The 20716-nt window shown below is 57.8% G+C and overlaps 1 protein-coding gene across 3 annotated transcripts; it reads right to left on the reverse strand.

Annotated features, from left to right (window-relative positions):
* Positions 1-253: 253 nt before the first annotated feature.
* Positions 254-20387, reverse strand: GRINA (glutamate ionotropic receptor NMDA type subunit associated protein 1). Of its 3 annotated transcripts, none has more exons than XM_032771450.2 (7): positions 17556-20387; positions 11294-11659; positions 5496-5608; positions 5140-5340; positions 3398-3526; positions 2509-2652; positions 254-1468 (listed from the first exon to the last, which is right to left on the reverse strand). In XM_032771450.2, the coding sequence occupies exons 2-7, from the start codon at positions 11628-11630 to the stop codon at positions 1319-1321; spliced, it is 1074 nt and encodes a 357-aa protein (XP_032627341.1). In that variant the 5' UTR covers positions 11631-11659; positions 17556-20387; the 3' UTR covers positions 254-1318. The 3 variants fall into 3 exon arrangements, with proteins under 3 accessions (XP_032627341.1, XP_074919470.1, XP_074919471.1); XM_075063369.1 differs by lacking the exon at positions 17556-20387 and adding an exon at positions 12902-13055; XM_075063370.1 differs by lacking the exons at positions 11294-11659; positions 17556-20387 and adding an exon at positions 6065-7172.
* Between the last annotated feature and the right edge of the window lie 329 nt (positions 20388-20716).

The following is a 20716-nucleotide window of genomic DNA, read 5'->3' on the forward strand; positions in this document are numbered from 1 at the left end:
ACAGCTCCAGGAATGCAGCCCACTGGCCCCAGGGATTGGGTGTGGAGGGGATGGCGAAGCTGTCTCTGGGCTGCCCAGCAGGGGGCACCAGCACTGCTCCGCAGGCCCAGGCAGGGCGAGCCTCACCCAGGGCTCTCCTGGTGCCGCTTGCTTAGCCAGGCCCCTTGGCAGGGGCAGCACAGATGCTGCTCCTGCAGGGACGCCCCAGGAGAGGGCTGGGATGGGGAAAGCAGAGTCTGGACAGGCACTGGTCTCACATCTAAACAGAGCTTTATTAACAGCAGCAGCCAGTCACATACAGAACAACAGGGACCCCGGGACCCAGCCCTCCGGCGCCCGAAGCAGGAGGGAGTTGGGCTGCATGGAAAGGAAAGGCAGGGCCGTGACGCAGCCCCCATCAGGTGCTTGTGGGAGGGAAACTGGGCAGATCCCTGCGCTCAGCCCTGGGCCAGCCACGCATAGCGCCTCGGGAAGCATTCTCAAGGGGGCTGCACACCAGGGAGCAGCGTGCACTCAGCTGAACACCACCACCACTGGTTCAGGGTCTCCAACAGGGAATGCAGGCAGGCGCTGCCAGGCCTGGCCAGAGCTGCGCTTGGGAGGCACCGCCCAGCATGCCAGATATCCAGGGCCAGGCGCTAATGGAGCCTGCCTTTGAAGGCCTGATCTGCCTGCGTGAGGCAGCACTGCCACTAGAGTGCAGCACGTGGGGCCAGAGAGCTCCCTGGGGACAGGGGACAGGGCGGGGGGGTTCAATCCATTCACCACTGGGAGGCTAGGGACACAGCTGGCTAGTGACAGCTCAGAGGAGCAGTGGTGGCCAAAAAGCTGCCCCTGGCTGCCAGGGAGCTGGGCACGTCCGTGGTGGAGGATGGGGGCTGCCAGAGGGCGGGAGCAGCATGCTTGGGACACAACGAGGCAGCGACATTCCCTGAAGCAAGACAGCAGCTCCTGACATGGTGCAGAGCAAAGCAATTTATACACTCCCACCCTGCCCCCTGTGCACCCAGCCCCACGCAGCTGCCGAAGGATGGAGAGCGTCCCTCACCCCAAGGAGGGCCCAGGGCAAGTCCTTCCAAAACCATGAGCCCACTGAAGCTCAGCTGCCCCCAGCCCCACTGTCCTTCCCGAAGAGCTGGTGAGGGGACCATGGGTCAAAATAACTAGAACACGAGAATCAACAACGAGATGCCATGAAAATACCATACCAAATGGCTATGGGGGAGCAGGGCTGGGGTGGGTGCAGTGACACAGTGAGCTGGGGCTGGCACAGGGACAGGAGGTTACTCTACTCTCCACAGCAGCGGACGTGCACTTGCTAGTCCTTGGCCCGGCCGATGATGGCCAGGATGTAGAGGAAGATCTGGATAATATCCGTGTAGAGGTTGAGGGCGGCGAAAACGTACTCCTCTGGGCTCAGGGCCAGCTGCTTGTTCCCCAGGAGCATCTGAGTGTCCACCGCTAGGAACTGCAAGGGGAGGGGGGGGGTGTCATCCAGGAGCAAGGTGCCAGCCCTGGCACCAGGCCTGCCGCAGAAGCACGCTTTCAGCATGGACCATGCCCAGGTACCCAGCTCCAGGCCTTGCCAGCAGCTCTGAGGGGCAGAATGCAGCCCGCCACCCTGCACACCCAGGGCTCACAGCACATGGCATGGCGTGGCAGGAGGGATGGTCCGTGCCAAGCTGCGCCTCTTGCCCCCTGCACATGGAGGTGCTGTGGAAATGCTGCCACGATGGAGGGGCATGGACAGTGCCATGCTCAGGAGCAGAGCACTGGGGGTTGAGTGATCCAAGGAGAAAGGCTGTCCCTGGCCATCACTGACATTGCCCTGCCAAGCCCTCCCTCCCTCTCTGAGCAGGGCCTCCAACGCCCTTCCGACTCTAGATACGGGCACGGGTCCCAGTGCTGGCCCAGACAGGGCTCTCTGGCTTGTGAGTGAGAGCTGTGACTTGGCCACTGCTGCTGGTGGGTGGGAAGGGGCCATCTCAAGAACAGGGATGTTTATCCAGGTTTGATGACTGGTTCCACAGCTGCCACTGGGACCGGGTATTGATGCCCACCCCCACCCCAGGCAGGGGAAGCCAGGTTCCAGCTAGGACTAGGCAGGAGCAGGAGGTGCCACGATGAGGGTCTGAAGCTACTGCCAGTTCTAGAGAGGTCCCCACCACACAGCTCCAGGCCTACCCTCCAGCAATGCGCTCACTCAGGGGCACAGGGATACAGTGGCCATAGCAGACCAGAATTTTAAGGCCCGAGGGGCGCAGAGCCCATGACCTTGTGGCTGCCTCACCACAGCTGAGAAACCAAACCCTCATCTCCATGGAGGAGCGGTTCATCAGGCAGAGCCTGTCCCCTCTGAGGCCCTGGCGAGCACCTAGGCTGAGCGCCCTGGCTCCTGCCCACTCAGCTCCAGCCCAGGTCTTCCCCATGCTGGACAAGGATCTGCAGGAGACAGTGTGGTGGCGCTGCCCCCACCCCCAGGAGCGCCCTGCCCCAGCAGACACTCACACAGGTGAAGAGCAGGGCTCCCAGCGAGGCGTAGACAATGTTCATGATACTGTTCCGGATGAAGATACACAGGATGGAGAAGAGGATCAGCACCACCAGGCAGACGATCAGCACGCCCCGGCAGGAAGTGAAGTCATACTTGGTCTGCAGGAGAGGATGACGGGCCATCGGGGCGTCACACATGGGGTCTCCAGCCCCTGCCTTCGTGGCTAAGCCTGCGCCTGGCCCCAGCACTGCTCTGCCTGCTGGAGGAGCTGAAAGGAGCCCTGCTGTGGGCCCAGGTCTTTCTGCTTTCCAGGCAACTCCCCCAGGAGCCCAGACATGGGCCAGCTGCCCAGCCCCAGGCAAGGCTGCGGCACAGCTGGGTCTGAGGGCGAATTCCCTGAGAACCAGCACAGGCAGCTCGCAGGCTGCACCTGGATTCTGCCAACCCCACAGCCAGCTCCCAGAGACGCTGCCGCTCCCACTAAGCATGATCCACACCCAGCGCAGCCTGAGCATGTGGAGACATCAGCGGGCGGGTGCTGTACCTGCCCAAGAGCTCCAGAGCATCAACCCCTTAGCAGCATGAAGGCCCAGACGGTGCCAGGGAAACTACTGCAGCAGGGACTGACTCCCAATGGCAGGTGTCTGGCTAAGGCTGAGACAGGAGGCATAGCTGGGCAGTGACCCAAAGGTGCTAGGGCCCCAGGCAGAGAGAGCTAGCAATGTCCCCAGGAGGGGACAGCCTGGGGCTTCTGACTCCCCACTCTCACAGTTGGAGAAGGCAGATGCCAGCCAATCCCTCATTCCCCAGACAGCCACAGTAAAGGGATCCTGCTGGGTGGCCCAGCTCCCGGCCCAGCCTGGGGATCGAGCGCTGGCGGGGAGGGAGCCCAGCCCCTCTCACCTGAAGGGAGAAGAGGACAATGGTGAAGCAGACGATGGCTGTGATGCCCACGGCCATGATGACGGCGTCCGTTTTGTGGAAGCTGGCGATCATCCCCACCATGTAGGAGAGGCTGACAGTCAGGATGGACTGGAGAGAAGGGACATGCATTAGGGGGGATGGGCAAGTCGAGCAGAGCCAGGGCTGGGTAGGCACCTGGGTGAGGGGTGCCCCAGGCTGCTAGGGCAGCGGCCTGGGCACCACTGTCCAGCCCTGAGCTGCAAACCCTTAGCACCACAACAGCCTCATTCCCCTGGGGACCCTTTTGCAGCATGCACCGGGGAGCCCCGAGCTGGAAACCTACAACCCCAGGAGGGGCAGGGCCTGGAGAGTGCCCAGCTGGGGAGAACGGGGAACGAATGGTTTACAGCAGTGGTCCCCAACATGGTGCCCGCGGGTGCCATGGATCCCCCAAAGCATTTATATGCACCCGCCTAGTGTCCAGCAGGGGACCTGCCGGGGACAGAGAACTCAGGTTGCGGACACGGTGTTCTCTGTTCCCAGCAGGGGAGACAAGCTGCAGCCCCACACCTGCCAGGGACAGAGAACTCTGGGGCTGCAGGCTGCAGGCACCAGTGTTCTAGGTCCCTGGCAGGTCCGGGGCCACAGCTTAAGCCAGAGAGAAGCCACATCCCTGCACCTGCCGGGGACAGAGAACTCTGGGGCTGCAGGTGCTGGTGTTCTCAGTCGACGGCAGGTGCGGGGCCCACCTAGTGCCCAGCAGAGAAGAGAATCTGGGGCCCCGCGCCTGCTGGGGACAGAGTACTCCAGGGCTGCGGGCACCAGCGTTCTGTCCTCGCGGCTCTTCTCCAGCTTCTCTCTGGATTCATATGTTATGTAATATTAAATATGTTTTTTTGGTATTATTTAATGTACAAATACAAAATAAGCCTTGAAAAATCGTTGGTGCCCGCCACGCTCTTCTGAAAACATCAGTGTGCTACTGGTCACAAGAAGGTTGGGGACCACTGGTTTACAGCCTTCGCCAGAGGGAACGGCCACCTGCTAAAAGCGTAGCACACGGCCATCAGCCTTACAGGCTGGGCAGTGAGAAGGGGTCTCCACCCCCTGCCCCATGTAGCCAGCTCCTGCCCAGCCAAAAGGGATGAGAAAGGATGACTAGCCCCACGTTCAACTGGAAGTAAGTGTAATGAAATCTGGCACCCCAGATCCACCAGGGACTGTGGCCATGGGGCTGTTACTGGCTCTGTGCTCAGGACCTAGGGGCTGCGCTTACGGTCTGCGCTGACTCAAGAGAGCGCCCCCATGGGACTCCACCCCAAAGCCAGCAGCACAGTGCCTCCCTGGGCTCAACACCCCCTGCATCGCCCAGCCCCACCCCAGAAGGGCTGTCGCAGCTCAGCACTCCTCGAAGGAGGTGCAAGACCATGGGGTGAAGGGTACAAGCACCCCGCGTAAGCAGCTGGGTCAGGAGAACTCCTGGAGAGCTCAGCACACAGCAGCGCTGAGCCTGGCCATGCCATGCAGGAAGGGGAGTTGTATGGGGATGAGGTCAGTTCTCGCACTTCTTCCCTGGGCAGGAGGGCTGGGGCAGCGTAGGGAACAGCACGGTGGATGGGAAGAGCAACTCCAGCCTGCCACAGAGCAGAGGGCCCCTCCCAGCCCCAGACTGTCACCCCAAGCAAGGGGATTTCAGCGGTGGGGCTGCGAGAGCCGTGCTGGGCCCACAAGCTGGCACTTACCAGGGCGACCAGGTTCCAGGGGTACTTGCGACGGAACTCCCCACAGCAGCTCAGCACAATCAGCGAGATGAAGAAGACGGCATAGGAGATGTAGTACATCCAGACGTTGCGCCTCACAAAGTCCTTCATGCCATTCACAAAGGTGAAGATGGCCACGAAGGCCAAGGTCACGCTCAGCTGGACGGTCAGCACCAGGAACACCTGGCGGAGCACATGACATGGGTGAGGGCAGGTCCCCTCTCCCCTACTCTGGGGACTCTTCCCCTGCCCCTATGCAAAGAGGGGACCACTCCCACCTCCTCAAGTGGGGATCACATGCCCTTGGCCGCTGCCCCAGTGCACTGGGAGCCCCTCACCTTGCGGATGAACGCCTGGCGGATACTCTTGTCGTCCCAGTGGTTGATGGGGAAGTCCTGGTTGTCGTAGTATGAGGGCGGCCCGTCCTCATGGTAGTTACTGTGCAGCGGAGCTGGAGAAAGGGGGAGTAAGGCAGAAGCTGGTGCACAGACCTTCAGCCCTCCAGCACCCAGGAATAACTAAGGGTATGGCTACACTTGAGCTGTACAGTGCTCCTGCAGGAGTGCTCCTGCGGCAGCACGTTGAAGTGCAAGTGTGGTCACGGCACCGGCGCTGGGAGAGAGCTCTCCCATTGCTGCAGGTACTCCACCTGGGGCACTGTTTACACTGGTGCTTTATAGCGCTGTAACTTGCTGAGCTCAGGAGGGTGTTTTTTTTATACCCCTGAGCGAGAAAGTTGCAGCGCTGTAAAGTGCCAGTGTAGCCAAGGCGTAAGCTCCAGGGGAGTGGGCCCCGGGCCAGATGGGTGCTGGGCTCTACTGCACACACTGCAGCACTTTGTTCCACATCTCCAGCCCCAACCCTGAGGAGATCACGGCCTGGCTATGCCCCAGAAGCGGCAGCTCACCAACTCTGGTGGCCATGGTGCCAAGTCTCCAGGGCACATGGACAGGGCTCATTCCATCTTGCGGTGTCAGTGCCACACAGGGAAAGAAGAACGGCAGGTGAGAGGGGTCAGGCAGGGCTAGGTGCGGTGGGCAGAGCAGACTAGGAGCATGGCCATGCCTGCCACACCAGCACTTGGACATCCTTCCTGCTCGGACTCTGCCATGGCCCACCTGAGGGCACCAGCGTAGGGAGGCAGGAGCCTATACCCTGTGCCTCTCAGAGGGCTGGAGGAAGCCTGGAGCTGCCCCCCATGCCCAGCCTGTCTTCCCCGCCAGCTGGGAAGCTGGCTGCAGCTGGGAGGGTGGGGGGCGGAGAGGAAGGAGAGGGGAGGGGAGGCGCAGCCATAGGTGCAGCTCAGCCACAGGGAGGAATTGCAGGCAGCTAAGAGGTGTCACTGCAGGGAGCTTGGCATTTCCTCCAGAGTGGGAGATCTCAGCAGTGAAGATGAGAGTCTGCCAGACCCCACCCTGCCCCCTCCCCCATGGTGGAGGGCCAGCAGGAAACAGGGCCCTGGCTAGGCCTCACCTGCCCCAGGGAGGGGAGGCTGCAGGAGTCTCCTCTTCTCTCCTTAGAGTGCAAGAGGGTTGCAAGCAAGGGACTCCCCCTTCTTCTCCAGGGGAAGCAGCTGCTGCTGTTCCCAGGGCAGAGAAGCCCTCAGGGCTGCAGCAGCAAGGAGTGAGCAGGCAGAGAGCACTGAGCCCCAGAGATTCCTGTGACCTTGGCCAAGCCACACCAATTCAGTCCCCAACCCACCACTCACTCAGACCCCTGGGCCCTGTGCAGGATGGAGAGGCCCAGAGAACTCAGACTGGGAGTGTTACCACTGCCCCACCATGCCCAGGAGTCACAGGGGCCACCACAGATCTCATTGCAAAGTGGGGTCTAGGGACCAGTTTACGCAGACACTGCATCAGGTTAACTGGCTTCCCTGTCTCCCCTAGGTCTGGATCCTGGGTTATTCTCACAGCACCAGCCCACGTGCCGTGAAAACTATGTGAAAACTCACAGAAGGATGGTGAAGAAATTTGGCAGCATGTGACCTCCAGAGGAAGAAAGAGGAGTGTCCATGTACCAGCAATGGAGATACAGATGAGCAAACCATTTTCATGTTCTTTCCACAGGTGCTAATGCGGAGAGTGGACTAGATGATACATCTGAGAGAAAGGAGCAGAAGGAGACTCCACCTATTGGAAGGCACGAGATGTGCTGTCCTAGGGATGGGGCCTCCACAACCACCTCTCCCAAGCGAAGGAGGAGGGTGGTGGTGGTTGGGGACTCCCTCCTCAGGGGAACTGAGTCATCTATCTGCCGCCCCAACCAGGAAAACAGGGAAGTCTGTTGCTTGCCAGGAGCTAGGATTCACGACATGACGGAGAGGCTGCCGAGGCTCATCAAGCCCTCGGATTGCTACCCCTTCCTGCTTCTCCACGTGGGCACCAATGATACTGCCAAGAATGACCTTGAGTGGTTCACTGCAGACTATGTGGCTCTGGGAAGAAGGATAAAGGAGTTTGAGGCGCAAGTGGTGTTCTCGCCCATCCTCCTTGTGCAGGGAAAAGGCCTGGGTAGAGATCGTCGAATTGTGGAAGTCAACGAATGGCTACGCAGGTGGTGTCGGAGAGAAGGCTTTGGATTCTTTGGCCATGGGATGGTGTTCCAAGAAGGAGGAGTGCTAGGCAGAGACGGGCTCCACCTAATGAAGAGAGGGAAGAGCATCTTTGCAAACAGGCTGACTAACCTAGTGAGGAGGTTTTAAACTAGGATCACCGGGGGAAGGAGACCAAAGCCCTGAGGGAAGTGGGGAAATGGGATACCAGGAGGAAGCACGAGCAGGAAAGTGCAAGAGGGGAGACTCCTGTCTCAGATCGAGAAAGCGGGACAATCAGTGAGTTATCTTAAGTGCCTATACACAAATGCAAGAAGCATGGGAAACAAGCAGGGAGAACTGGAAGTCCTGGCACAGTCAAGGAACTATGATGTGACTGAAATAACAGAGACTTGGTGAGATAACTCACATGACTGGAGCACTGTCATGGATGGATATAAACTGTTCAGGAAGGACAGGCAGGGCAGAAAAGGTGGGAGAGGTGCATTGTATGTAAGACTGCGGTTTGACTGCTCAGAGCTCCGGTATGAAACTGCAGAAAAGCCTGAGAGTCTCTGGATTAAGTTTAGAAGTGTGAGCAACAAAGGTGATGTGGTGGTGGGAGTCTGTTATAGACCACGGGGATGAGGCTTTCTTCCGGCAACTAGCAGAAGTTACTAGATCACAGGCCCTGGTTCTCATGGGAGACTTTAATCACCCTGATATCTGCTGGGAGAGCAATACAGCAGTGCACAGACAATCCAGGAAGTGTAGGGGACAATTTCCTGGTGCAAGTGTTGGAGGAACCAACTAGAGGCAGAGCTCTTCTTGACCTGCTGCTCACAAACAGGGAAGAATTAGTAGGAGAAGCAAAAGTGGATGGGAACCTAGGAGGCAGTGGCCATGAGATGGTCGAGTTCAGGATCCTGACACAAAGAAGAAAGGACAGCAGCAGAATACAGACCCTGGACTTCAGAAAAGCAGACTGACTCCATCAGGGAACTGAGGGGCAGAATTCCCGAGAGAATAACATGAGGGGGAAAGGAGTCCAGGAGAGCTGACTGTATTTTAAAGAATCCTTACTGAGGTTGCAGGAACAAACCATCCTGATGTGTCTTAGATAGAATAGGTTTAATTATTTTGCAGTGCGACCAGCTGTCTTTAACATGTGATAATCCTTGCTCGATCTTTATAATGCAAAAGCAGCTTACAAGAAAGTGGAAGACTTGACCAAATGACCAGGGGGTAGTATAAAATATGCTCAGGAGGCAGGAGTGAAATTCAGGAGCAAATTCACACTTGGTAGTTTTGCAGTAGAAGAGATGTAAGGGTAACAAGAAGAGTTCTCAGGTATGTTAGCATACAAGAGAAAGTCATTATGGAAAGTGTGCGGTCCCTTTACTTGAATGGGAGGCAATACAGTGCGGAGATGTAGAAAATTGTCTAATGGATCTCAATGCTTTTTTGCCTCTGTCTTCCCAACAAGATCAGCTTCCCAGATTACTGCTACTGGCATTGCACAGGCACTTAGGGAGGAGGTGACTACCCTCTTGTGTGAGAAAAGTGCTTTGGGACTATTAGAAGCTGGACGGCACTATGTCCTATGGGGCCGGATGCGCTGCATTCTTGGGGTGCTAAAGGAGTGGCGGATTTGATTGCAGAGCCTTGGCTCATTACTTGAAACTCATGTGCGATTCGGGTGAGGGTTCGCGGATTGGACTGAAAAAGGTTACTGTAGTGCCCATCTTAAACCAGGGAAGACGGAGGAGGATCCAGGGAACTACAGGCTCAGTTTAGTCTCACCTCAGTCCCTGGAAAAATCATGGCTGGACAGTCCTCATAGGACATCAATTCTGAAGCACTTAAGAGATGATGAGGGAAAGTATTCAAATACATCTCAGCATGTGATTCACTTAAAGGGTATATAGTCATCGCCTCGACTAATCTTAATTGGCCTTCTATTGAAAAGATAACTGGTTTTGGCTGAGGGAAGAGCATGTGGATATGTTTCTTTGACTTTAGCAACGCTTTTTGATCCAGTTCTCGCCACATGTATTCTGCTAGGCAAGTTAAGTGAGTATGCTGGATGATTGGTACTATAAGTGTGGAAGTACGCGGTGGTAGATTGTCGGGCTAACAGGTGTGTAACTCGGTATGCTAGTTTTGGCCAGCCAGTAATCAAGTGGTAGTGCCCATAGGGTTGGTCGTCTGGTTTGTTCAACTATCTTCATTAATGATCTGTGAGGATGATTGTTGGGATTGCACCTCAGCAGTGAGTGACACTAAGGTGGGAGATGTAAGTATTACGCTGGAGGTAGGGATAGGATTACAGAGGGGACCTAGAAATTTAGAGGTACTGGGCCAATTGAATCTGTATGAGGTTCAACTAATAGGCAATTTGCAGAGTCCTGCATCTAGCGACAGAAGAATCCCATCTGCACTGCTACGACTAGTGATCCGATGTGAGGCTAGCAACAGTTCTGCCAGAATAGGAGATGACCAAGGGGTTAAGTGGACGAGAAGCTGGATATGGTCAACAGCTTGTGCCCTGTTGCCAAGAAGTTCTAACGTCATTTGGGCTGTATAAGTAGTCGCTATTGCCAGCATGAACTAGGGAGGACATGGATCATTCCCTTCTTTCTAGCACTGGTGATGCCTCATTCTGGGGTACCCTGTGCTCAGTTCGGCTTGGGTCCACACTACAAGAAGGATGTGGAAATTTGGAAAGAGTCCAGCGGAGGGGCAACAAAAGATGATTAGGGGCTGGTAGCACAAACTTTAGGGATAAGAGCTGAGGGAACTGGGTGTTTAGTCTGCAGAATGAGAAGAGTGAGGAGGATTTGATAGCTGCTTTATACTTACCTAAGAGTGTGGTTTCCAGAAAGATGGATGCATCTATACTTCTCAGTGTAGCAGATTAGACAGAACAAGGGCAATGGTTCAAGTTGCTAGTGGGGGAGGTTTAGGTTGGCATATTAGGAAACACTATTTCTACTATGGAGGGTATGTGAAGCATTGGAATGGTGTTCCTCTAGGGATAGTGGTGGAATGGCCTTCTTCACAAAGCCCTGGCTGGGATGATTTAGTTGGGTTTGGTCCTGCTTTGAGCAGGGGGTTGGACTAGATACCTGCTGAGGTCCCTTCCAACCCTGAGATTCTAGGATTCTATGGCCAGAGCCCACCACATAACCCAGACCCCCTCACTTGGCCCCCCAGGGATGGGGCTGGCTCTGCATCTTTCACCCCATTTCCTGGCAGCTCACCCCACCCTTGAGGCCCAGCTGCAGAGTGGACACAGGTATTATCTCTAGGGCGACAGTAGGTGCAGAGCAGACATAGAGGAAAGAGCTGAGAGCCCCAGGAGGACTCTGGAGCTCTGCATGGTAGCAGGTCAGAGGGCACCACCAGCTGCAGCAGACTTTGGGGAGAGGCCTCCAACTGGACCGGCAGCACCTGCTGTGACTCCAGGCAGGCAGAACGCAGCCTGAGTGCTGGGAGGATTCGAGTCTCGCTCAGCTCTAGAGGGGGACGGGGCAGCTCCCCCAAGCATGCCCTCCCCACTGCCCCTGCCCTGCCTCCCATGGGAGCAGCAATGTCACTTACAGCCTTGGTCCTCTGAGACTATGGGCTGTGGCTGGGCATATGGCGGCTGCATATACGGCCCTGATGGATACGGCCCCTGAGGATACGCGCCTGCCGATGGATATGGCCCCTGAGCGTATGGGGCCGGTGGGTATGGCCCAGGCCCTTGAGGGTACGGGCCCTGCGGAAAGCCCGGCTGGTTGTAAGGTCCTGGCTGGAACTGGGGCTGTGGATAGGGTGCTGCCGGGTAGGGGGGCTGTGCATAGGCTGGCGGGGCAGTTGGCTGCTGCCCAGGGAAGGCAGGGCTTGGACTGGGGAAGCCATCGCCCGACACCAGGAAGCTCTTCTCGTGGGACATGTTCCCAGGCGCTCACTGCCGCGTCAGTGCTGAGGAGAAAACACACAGAGGGGGTGTTAGAGGCCTTGCTCCTGAGTCCCCCCACTGGCAGCCAGTCACAACCCGAGGAGCCCCCCAAAACCCAGCCTCCCAGGCAGCCCCCTGGACTCATCCTTCTCAGAGCTGACAGGACTGGAAGCCGCTCCCCACAACCATCGCCCCATGCCCGGCTGCCCCACAGCTGCCCCCCCGCCACGGCTGCCTGCCCGTCCCCCCGCAGCCTCACTCGGGGGCCCATGTCACCCACCCGTGAGGTGGGCCCTGCTGGCAGCAGAATCTCTGCTAGGGAGCAGGCTGACCCAGTTCCTGCAGCTCCGTTGCCACGGTAACCAGGGCCTAGCGCCAGCTTCCCCTCCCGAGCTCTGGCTGGATCGGGCCCGGCCGGAGACGGGTGTGGGGCAGCGGCAGGGCCGGCATCTGCCCTGTGGAGCCCGGGGGGAGCTGGGGAGACTCCCCTAGAGCCCGGCCCAGCCCCTATTTCCAACTGGAGCACCACTGCTCAGCTCTCCCTCCGGGCCTGCCCTGGCCCCCAGCCACTCTGACTCCCTTGCTCCCACCCAGGCCCAGCCCTGGCACCTGCCAGCTTGGCGGGAAAGGGGGTGCCTGGCGAGGGGCACTGGGGCCAGAGGGTGTGGGGAGGGCCTTTCATTCAGCCGCCATGTGCGAGCTGTTCCTCCCTGCTCCCCACAGGGCTCTCAGTTCCATGCTCCTGGCAGCCCTCTTCCCTCCTGGCTGCAGAGCGAACTCCAAGGGCACACAGAGGGAACAGCAGCCGGGACTGGGCAGGGGAGGCCAGGTGCTGGAGCCGGGCTGGCCCGGCCCTACAGCGGAGCCTCCAGCAAGGAGCAGGACGGAGCTGCTGATGCCTGGCAGGCCAAATGGAAGGCCCTGCTGGGCTGATCTGGCTGTCAGGGGGCTGCCTTGGGGCTAGGATGACCAGATAGTGTGAAAAATCAGGATGGGGTCGGGGGCTAAACAGGCACCTATATAAGACAAAGCCCTGAAGTAGCACAACTGCTAGTATAAAAATCAGGACATCTGGTCACACTACTCGGGGTGCCCTGTGACTGCACGGGTGGCAGGTGCCTGCACTGCCCAGAAGGAGAGTGGGACTCGGGGGGTTTCTGAGACCCAGTCGAACTCCACGTGTGTCTACACAGCCGTTTTCCAAGCCCAAGCCCAAGCCGGGCTGGGGCGGGGAGGCTGCTGCTGCACAGGCTGTGTAAAGGTACCCGAAGCACCTTGGACAACCACAGCTCAGGATGGGCAGGAAGGGCCCCAGGCAGAGACATGCTTCGCAAGGAAGCCCTGAGCACTCAGCACACACCAGGACATCATCTTTGGGCTAGCCCTGGCCAGAGACCCCAGCCTACGTAAAAGAGCCAGAGCAAGAGGGCAGCTGGGCAGGGTGGCTGACCAGCCTCCCCAGGGAAGGGCTGGGCCTGGCCTGCTGCAGGAAAGTTCCTTCAGCCCTCCCTAGGAGCTGGGTCTGCTCTGGCTTGTTAGTTTGACATCAGAGGATGAGTCCCAGAGCTTGAATGTGGGAGCTCACAGCCTCCCACCAGAGGGGCAGGAGTGCTGCCTCATTAAACAGAGAGCATCCCCTATGCCCAGCCCAGGGCTATTACGCAGGTCTCCTTCACTCAACAGCTGGCAACAACCTGCCTGTTTTCCAGTCACTTAGTGAATCTCCCCTGGCTTTTCCAGGGAGACAGGGCCCCCATTCACCCCCCACAAGGCTCCCCTCTGCCCACAGAACTTCCCCTCTGCCCATATCCCTGCTCCTGGACACCCCCCCCCACACACCGCAGGGACCCCAGCTGCCCCTCTGGTCACCACAGGGCTCCTCCCCTGCCCTAGACTACTCTGCCCAGCACACAGAAGCAAAGGACAAGCTCATTTTTCTTCTTTCCAGTAGTGGCGACTACAGCCCAACAGTGCTGGCTGCACCGCGAGCCAAGGCACCCATGGGGTTAACGGCGAGGGCAGGAGCAGGCTACTCCTTTTTTACACAGCATTATATCAGCATTCCCATGTCCCCTGTTTGGGTTTCACGAAGGCTCCTGCCATGACAGGTTGGCACACAGCAAAACAGAAGGGGTGCCACAATGCCAGCAGGCCTGGGAGCTAAAGCCATAGCACACCCCACCCAGAACACCAGTGGCCAGCACCGTCTCCCGGGCTCCCTCCCTGTCTGTGCTGCACAGGGCTGACCACAGAGTGCTGGCTGTGTCCAGGGGCTGGCAGGCAGAGCTCTCCAGGTTGGAGCTGCTGTGCCAGGAGCAGGAGGGACCTGGTATTGCCCAGCCCCCAGCAAGGCAAACCCCTTCTTGTAAACACCAGGGCTCATTTCCAGCATCAGCTGGCCCCACTCACATGACATGGTGCTGGGCTGGCACTCGCATTGCAGGGAGTCCAACTTTCTCCTGCAAGTAATTTACAAACACAGCTGCACCCTCAGCCAGAAGGGCTGAAACCCCACAGCGCAGCGTCCACCTTGGCACCACCCAGGGGATTTAACATCTTCATTGAAACCCAGCCAGTGTCAGCCATACAGCCTAGGCACCCAGAGCTCCCAGATGCCTGGCACAGCCCCTGCATACCACACACCCCTCCTCAGGACACAGCAGCTCCCAGGAATGCCCACACACATGCACACACTCAGAGTGCGTGCTTCCTTTCGTCCTGGCGAGAGACGCAAGCCCCTGTTTATCCCCAGGTGCAGTACAGCTGCAGTGCCAGCTTCCCATCGGGCAATACTCCTCCTTGGGCTGGAGCCACCCTTAGGAGCGGGAAGGGGGTGTGATTAAGTGGGAATATTTGGTAATATTTTTATGAGGTCCGTTTGTGTCCCAGTTTCCCCCAGATTCTGCACTGTTGCCCGCTGTGCGCTCCCCAGGCAGGCTGAGACACACAGGTGGGTGGTGCCCAACTTTCCAGACCGTAGCTCCATATCAATGGAGCAGCTGAGAAGACAATGGCAAAGCCAGTTGCCTGGACATTGACACCTAGCATCCAGGGACCCAGAGGGATGTGGGCTTTCCTGCCTCTCCTTGGGGAAGACTAACAGCCTTACGCCCACAGGTCTCAGGCTGGGGAAAGTGCTGGCTGCTGGAAGGAGCCAGGGTTCTCACCTAGTGCCTGACCAAGGTGATCAGATGGACAGCCAGGGCTGGAACATGGGGGTCACTACAGCTCGGCTGGGCTCTGGGTCAACCAGATCAGACGATGCTCTAGGCTCCCCTCAGGCCGGCCTGTGCTGCATGCGAGGTACAGAACCAGCTCTTTTCACAGTACAGCATGCGCGTCACTGCCCACACAGCACAAGATGCACTGGCCCCTCCGAGGGACAAGCCTCCCTCAGGCTATGTCAGTGGGATAAGCAGAGTGGAGGGGTTGCAGGCCCAGTCCAAGGAGAGGGTGAGGCTGGGTGGCTACCCCAAGGCACAGTGAGACCCCTTGGGGGTCAGGCCCACTGCAGGGTTCGTCCTAGAGACACCGTTCCAAAGCTGGGGCCAGGTACCATGCTTGTGAGTCCGAGACTGGGTGCCTATTTGCCCTCAGTCTCTCTGCTCAGACTCACCTTGACCAATCCTACTGCTGAGCAGGTGTCTCGAGACCTCAATTCCTCCCCCCGCTCCCCAATCCTCCCAGGTGCCCCTTCTCAGACTGGGCAGCCAGAAACACTCCATGCCAACCTGGGCTTGAGCCTGCAGCAGGATCAACTGCCCACTGCTAATAATAATAATAAATAATAATAGGAGAAATACCAATCTCCTAGAACTGGAAAGGACCTTGAAAGGTCATCGAGTCCAGCCCCCTGCCTTCACTAGCTGGACCAAGTACTGATTTTTGTCCCAAATCCCTAAGTGGCCCCCTCAAGGACTGAGCTCACAACTCTGGGTTTAGCAGGTCAATGTTCAAATCACTGAGCTATCCCTCCCCCAAAAGAACAACAACTTCCTCCGTAGTTGCCAGGATTCGAACCTGCGCAGGGAGACCCCAATGCTAAGAGCCAGCCAGGCCTGCAGCATCACAGCAAGAGGAGGTCAGTGGGGTGGGGCCCCTTCCACCTGCCCCACCAGCAAAGCCCACTGCACAGCTACCCCAAACTTCCCTCCCCTCCCCCAGGGGTATGCTGGGTAGCACTGCACACATTGGCACCTCCCATGCATTCGCATCAGCAACAAGATGCACTGCAGACAGCAAAGGCAGCTCAGGCCCAGGGCCAGCAACGCGGTGCCCCTGCCTGCCCCACTCTTTCAGGGGCTGAACAGCTGGCAAGGAGCCCCAGGGAAGAGTGGCACCGAGAAGCAGCCTAGACAAGTACCAGGCTATGCCCATTTAGAGGGCAATTTAACCTGCTCTCACACCCCCTCTGTGGGCCCTGCACTAGCTGCACCTTCCAGGCAGAGCCTCGGTCAACATGCAGCAGGAGTCAGATGGCAAGGGCAGCCATCCCAGATCTATTCTAATGCTGTTACATAAAGGGCTGGTGTTTCCCTCAGCGAGTCCTGCCAGTCACAGGACTCTGAACAAGTCACCAGGATCCAGAGGAGGATGAGGAGCAGAGAGGTGAGAGACCAGGACCGCTCAGTAAGAGGTGGGACCCCAGTGCACCATCACTGTGTGGGACCAGAGGGACAGACTAAGGGTCCAGAGAAGGCCCCCAGGCTAGTCACCCCACCGTGTAACATGACAGTGGGGCACTCAGTGAGTGCAGAGCTCTGTCCCTGCTGACCTAGAGAGCCGCAGCCTCCCTCACTCAGAAGAGCTGGAGGACAGGTCCACCAATGGAAAGTAGCCACGCTGGTCAGGGACTCAGCCCCCTGCGCTAGGGGTCCCCAACTGCCAGAACCGGGGACCGGATGACAGGGTGGATCACTCAAGGATTGCCCTGTTCTATCCATGCCCTGATGCTTCAGCACTGGCAAAGGACAGGATCTAGATGTTCTGGAGTCCCTGCCCTCCCCAGCTTTGGGACATCACAAGGCCTGTTTGCTATCTGCAGCTGACTGTGGGGACAGCAGTAGGTTTTGCAGGGTTCAGGAGGTGGCTGGGTTCCCGGCATGGCGCCATAAGGCACATTCTGGCCACTCTGCTACAGCGAAACAAATGACCAGGTTCTAGGCACATTAGCACCTTGCAGGTGACCTAACAGACTGTGCTGTGGCCCTGAGCCACCTAACGCTGGTGCGTCCTGTGCAGGTGGATGGCCAAGAACCCTCTATAGCATCAATCACAGCAACAGCTGCAATGCATGAGCAGCACTGCACTGCAATATTCCAGGAGTTCTCAGCCCTCATGCTTCAGGCTACAAGCTGCTCACCAGCTTGAGAGGCATGGCGCTGGGGGATCCTCCCCCTGGTTAGAACATCATCAGGCAGAGATTTACAGCCCATCCAAGGCACTTCGAGCATCTTCCACCTCCACCCCCACACACAGTTATGAGCATTTTCCTGCCAGACCCGGGACCCCAGACTAACTAGGAGATCTGCTACTGGACAGCCAAGGCAGGCAATTCCAGACATGATGGGCCCCTGGTGTGGCCCGCTACCTCCTCCCTCTGACCCATTGACAGGCTCCCTGGCACCAGGAATCTAACCATTAATCAGCCAGCAAGAATGCAGAGACTGGCATGGAGGAGGACCCAGGGTGGGGTGGGGGGTCTGAGCTGAGAATCTCCAAGACATGGAGATGCAATCCCCAGCCGGTGGAAGGAAGGGGGAGGGACAGCATGTACAGGAACAAGACCCCAAAACAATCCAGGACAGAAACAAGGCTTCCTGACCTAAGTCACTTGCTCCATGCCTCACCCCCACAGGGCATGTGAGGTCTCAGTCCAAACCAGATGCCCCCCCCAGCATGGGCGTCTCAGATACATACGGCCCTGGGTGGCGTCGGTGCCTGCCAATGCCACAGCAAGCAGAGTCCGTGGGCAGGCCTGGTGGTCCCGGAGCTGTGCTGAGAGGAAGGCCTAGATCAGACTGTTATCTTCTCAGCCACCCGAGCAGAGCGGAGTGGGGCGGGGGGGGGGGGGGGCTCCTCCCCAGAGCAGAGCCCGATTCCCGAGCAGGGTGGCTGCGCAGCCTGCTGAGTCACAGGCTGAAATGCCAGGCAGAGTCCAGTGCACAGCAGTTTCCTTCTCAGCAGCCTCCAGCCCTGCCTGAAAAATACCCTTCTCTCAGCTGCAATAAATAAACCCACTCCATCGAGGGGGTGGGAGAGAAACAGTTTCAGCTGTCAGGCAGCGACACAGCTAGCAGCAGCAAGTCTAACACAGCTGCTCTCCATCAAATGAGCCCCCTCAAGCGCCCCACCTCACGCGCAGCCTCCTCACTCTAATCCTGCTGGGTCCTTCGCTATCTTAATCCCATGCCTGTGACAGCAGCCACACACAGCGCCAGGCCCCCGCAGGAGGAGCGAACTGGACAAAGCTACAGCCATCACAACTCCGAGTCAGAGATGGACACCAAAACCTGCCCCCTTCTCCTAGCTTCAGCAGCCAAGCGCTTCTCCCCAGCTGCAAAGACAGCGCTAAGGGATGATCCCAGGAGCCCCAGAGAATTGCTGGCAGTCACACCCATTGCTGCTGTGCTGCCTGCCCGGGTGTGCAGACAGGAGAGCATCACACACTGCAGCAGAGGGCTGGGAACAGGCAGGAGAGAGGAATGCAGCACAGGTACCTATGGACAGAGCCACAAATCTGCCCAGGAAGCACTGAAGCCTGGGCATCTACAAACAAGTACAGCTGGAAGAAAATCATGGCCTGCAATTTTGTTGTGGAAACTGCAACTGTTAACACCATAACTTTCTACAGCTCCTGGCCACTGCACCAGGTCACACCAAATCTGGCCCAGCCACCTCCCATCAGTTGGCCTTCGAGAGCCAAGCAGGACACAGGGCGTCTCCTCTGTACTGCTGCCCTGCCTTGAACCGCAACTTTAACAAACTGCAACAGCACATTGGGAACCAAGGAATCCCAACATTCTGACAGCCTGAACAACCTGAGACAGGCAGGAATACCAGCTCCCAGCACCTGCGTTTAGCATGCTGAGGGGATGGGGAGGATTGCTCAGCTCCAAGAAAAGCACCTTGCTCACAGCTGAAGCCACCCTGCTTGATTTGCATCCCAAAGGCTGCAGGCATGGACTAGTGCCCGAAGCAGGAACCCAAACCAAAGTGAAAGGGGCTGGCAGTCCCTGGTTGGCTGGACCAGAGCACCAGGAAACCAGCAGCACAAGAAGGAGGCTGCAGGGTGACAGCAGGGCCTGGGAGTGCCTTAGATACAAGGAGTGGGGGGTTGCAGTTAGCGAGAGGTGGTTTAATCCCATCCCAGGACAGGAGGAGGAGGCTGTCACCACCAGGGGGGATAAACTAAGCCCCCACAGCACCATTTCCTGGCCAGGCTTTGCAAGACTTGCCAATAAGCAGCTTTGCTCTAACTCTCTGTAATTCCACAACGCAGCCTATTTATGGCGTCTGAAATCCTAATCCTGTCACCTCAGCGAGGCGCTGTGAGTCCTGGGGGCTCTGAACCCCTATGGGCATCCTGAGGGGACTCCCCATCCCCAGGGTCAGCACTAGACACCCCTGCCCCCGCCACCCCCTGCAGCAAGGCCTGCTCCTCCCACAGCCAGCGAGAAGAGGTTGTACCCCAGCCCAGGCATTCGCTGGGCCAGATGCTGACACTAGATTAGACTCCCTGTACCCAGCCCCATGTGGGGTGCAAGCTGTGGTCTTGATCCAGCTGCAGCGCAGGGGGCTGCCCTGGCCTTAGCACTGCAGGCCCTGGGAAACTGCTCGAGGCTTCCTCTGTAGACCTGCTCTGGCTGGCAAGTGGGCCAGAATGAGAGGCTGCTCGGTGTCCGCTCACTGCTGAAGGGAGAGGGCTCCCCATCACCTCCTTGGGGCTGGGGAGCGCAGCCTCCAGTACCTGCACCCTTCCCCAGCCTGGGGGTTTCAGATCATTCCCCCCCAAATCCCTGAAAGCTCCAGCACCTCCCGCTCTGAGACGCCCCGAGCTGCAGCAGAGCCATTATGGCCTAGTGCCCTCCTGTGTGACTTGGATCAGTCTCAGCCAGCCTGTAACCCCTGGCTGAGCTAGAACTGAGCGCTTGGAAAGATCTAGTCTGGGTTTACAGGCTCCACACAGGGGCCCGGGGAGGAGCTCCAATGGCTAATCACCATTGCCAACATCTGCCCCTTGGGGTCTCGGCTCAGCTCCCAGCCCTGGAGCGTCTGCTACCTGCGCCTCACTAGCCTGGTGCCTTGCCCGTTCCATGCTGCTGCCATCTGGGGAGATCCCGACGCCAGAGGGGAACACGGATCAAGGCTAGGCTCCTGGGTAACAAGCCAGAGAACTGCCCCAGAGCAGCTCGAAGCTTTGAAAGCAGCGTGCCGGTCTCCAGACTCAGACACACTGACCTGGGTGAGGAGTTATTCCCAACCACAAAGGGTGGGACCCACTGTCCTCTAGCAGCTGATGCCTTGGCCCCTCCCCTGCCCCATCCCAGGCCACGGCTGAGTCTGGCCCGCCCCAGCAGGGCATGGCCCAGGGTGAGGAGGGCAGAAGAGCAGCTTGGGCAACCCATGCCAATGCTGAGCAGGAGACCCGTGTTGTGCATCTAGCTCTGAGTCAGAGAGGGTCTAGCTCGGAGTGGATTTGATTTAAATCACTAGGTAGGAAGACTTGATTCAATCATGGATTTTTACATAAAAGCGCGTTCTTGTTGGTTGTTATAACCATCATACATATTCTTCCCAACGCAGAGATAGAGGAGACCCAGACTGGGTCTCTTTTACGCCTGCTACCAGGATAGGTTTTCCCTTCTAGTGAGAGAATGGTCTGGTAGATCTCAAATCAACCACGGCTACACTCAGAAAGACCTCAAGACTTCTAGAGTATGCTGCTCAAAGAGTTTTACTTTTGTTTCTACTGCCCGTCCCTCCCTTCTCACTTTTATCTCCAGATTTCTTCTCGCTGTCCAGATCTATTCCACTCCCAACAATCTTCTAGTCACTGAACTTTTGAAACTTTGTACTTT

The sequence above is a fragment of the Chelonoidis abingdonii genome, chromosome 2 (assembly GCF_003597395.2).
Source record: "Chelonoidis abingdonii isolate Lonesome George chromosome 2, CheloAbing_2.0, whole genome shotgun sequence".
NCBI lineage: Eukaryota > Metazoa > Chordata > Testudines > Testudinidae > Chelonoidis > Chelonoidis abingdonii.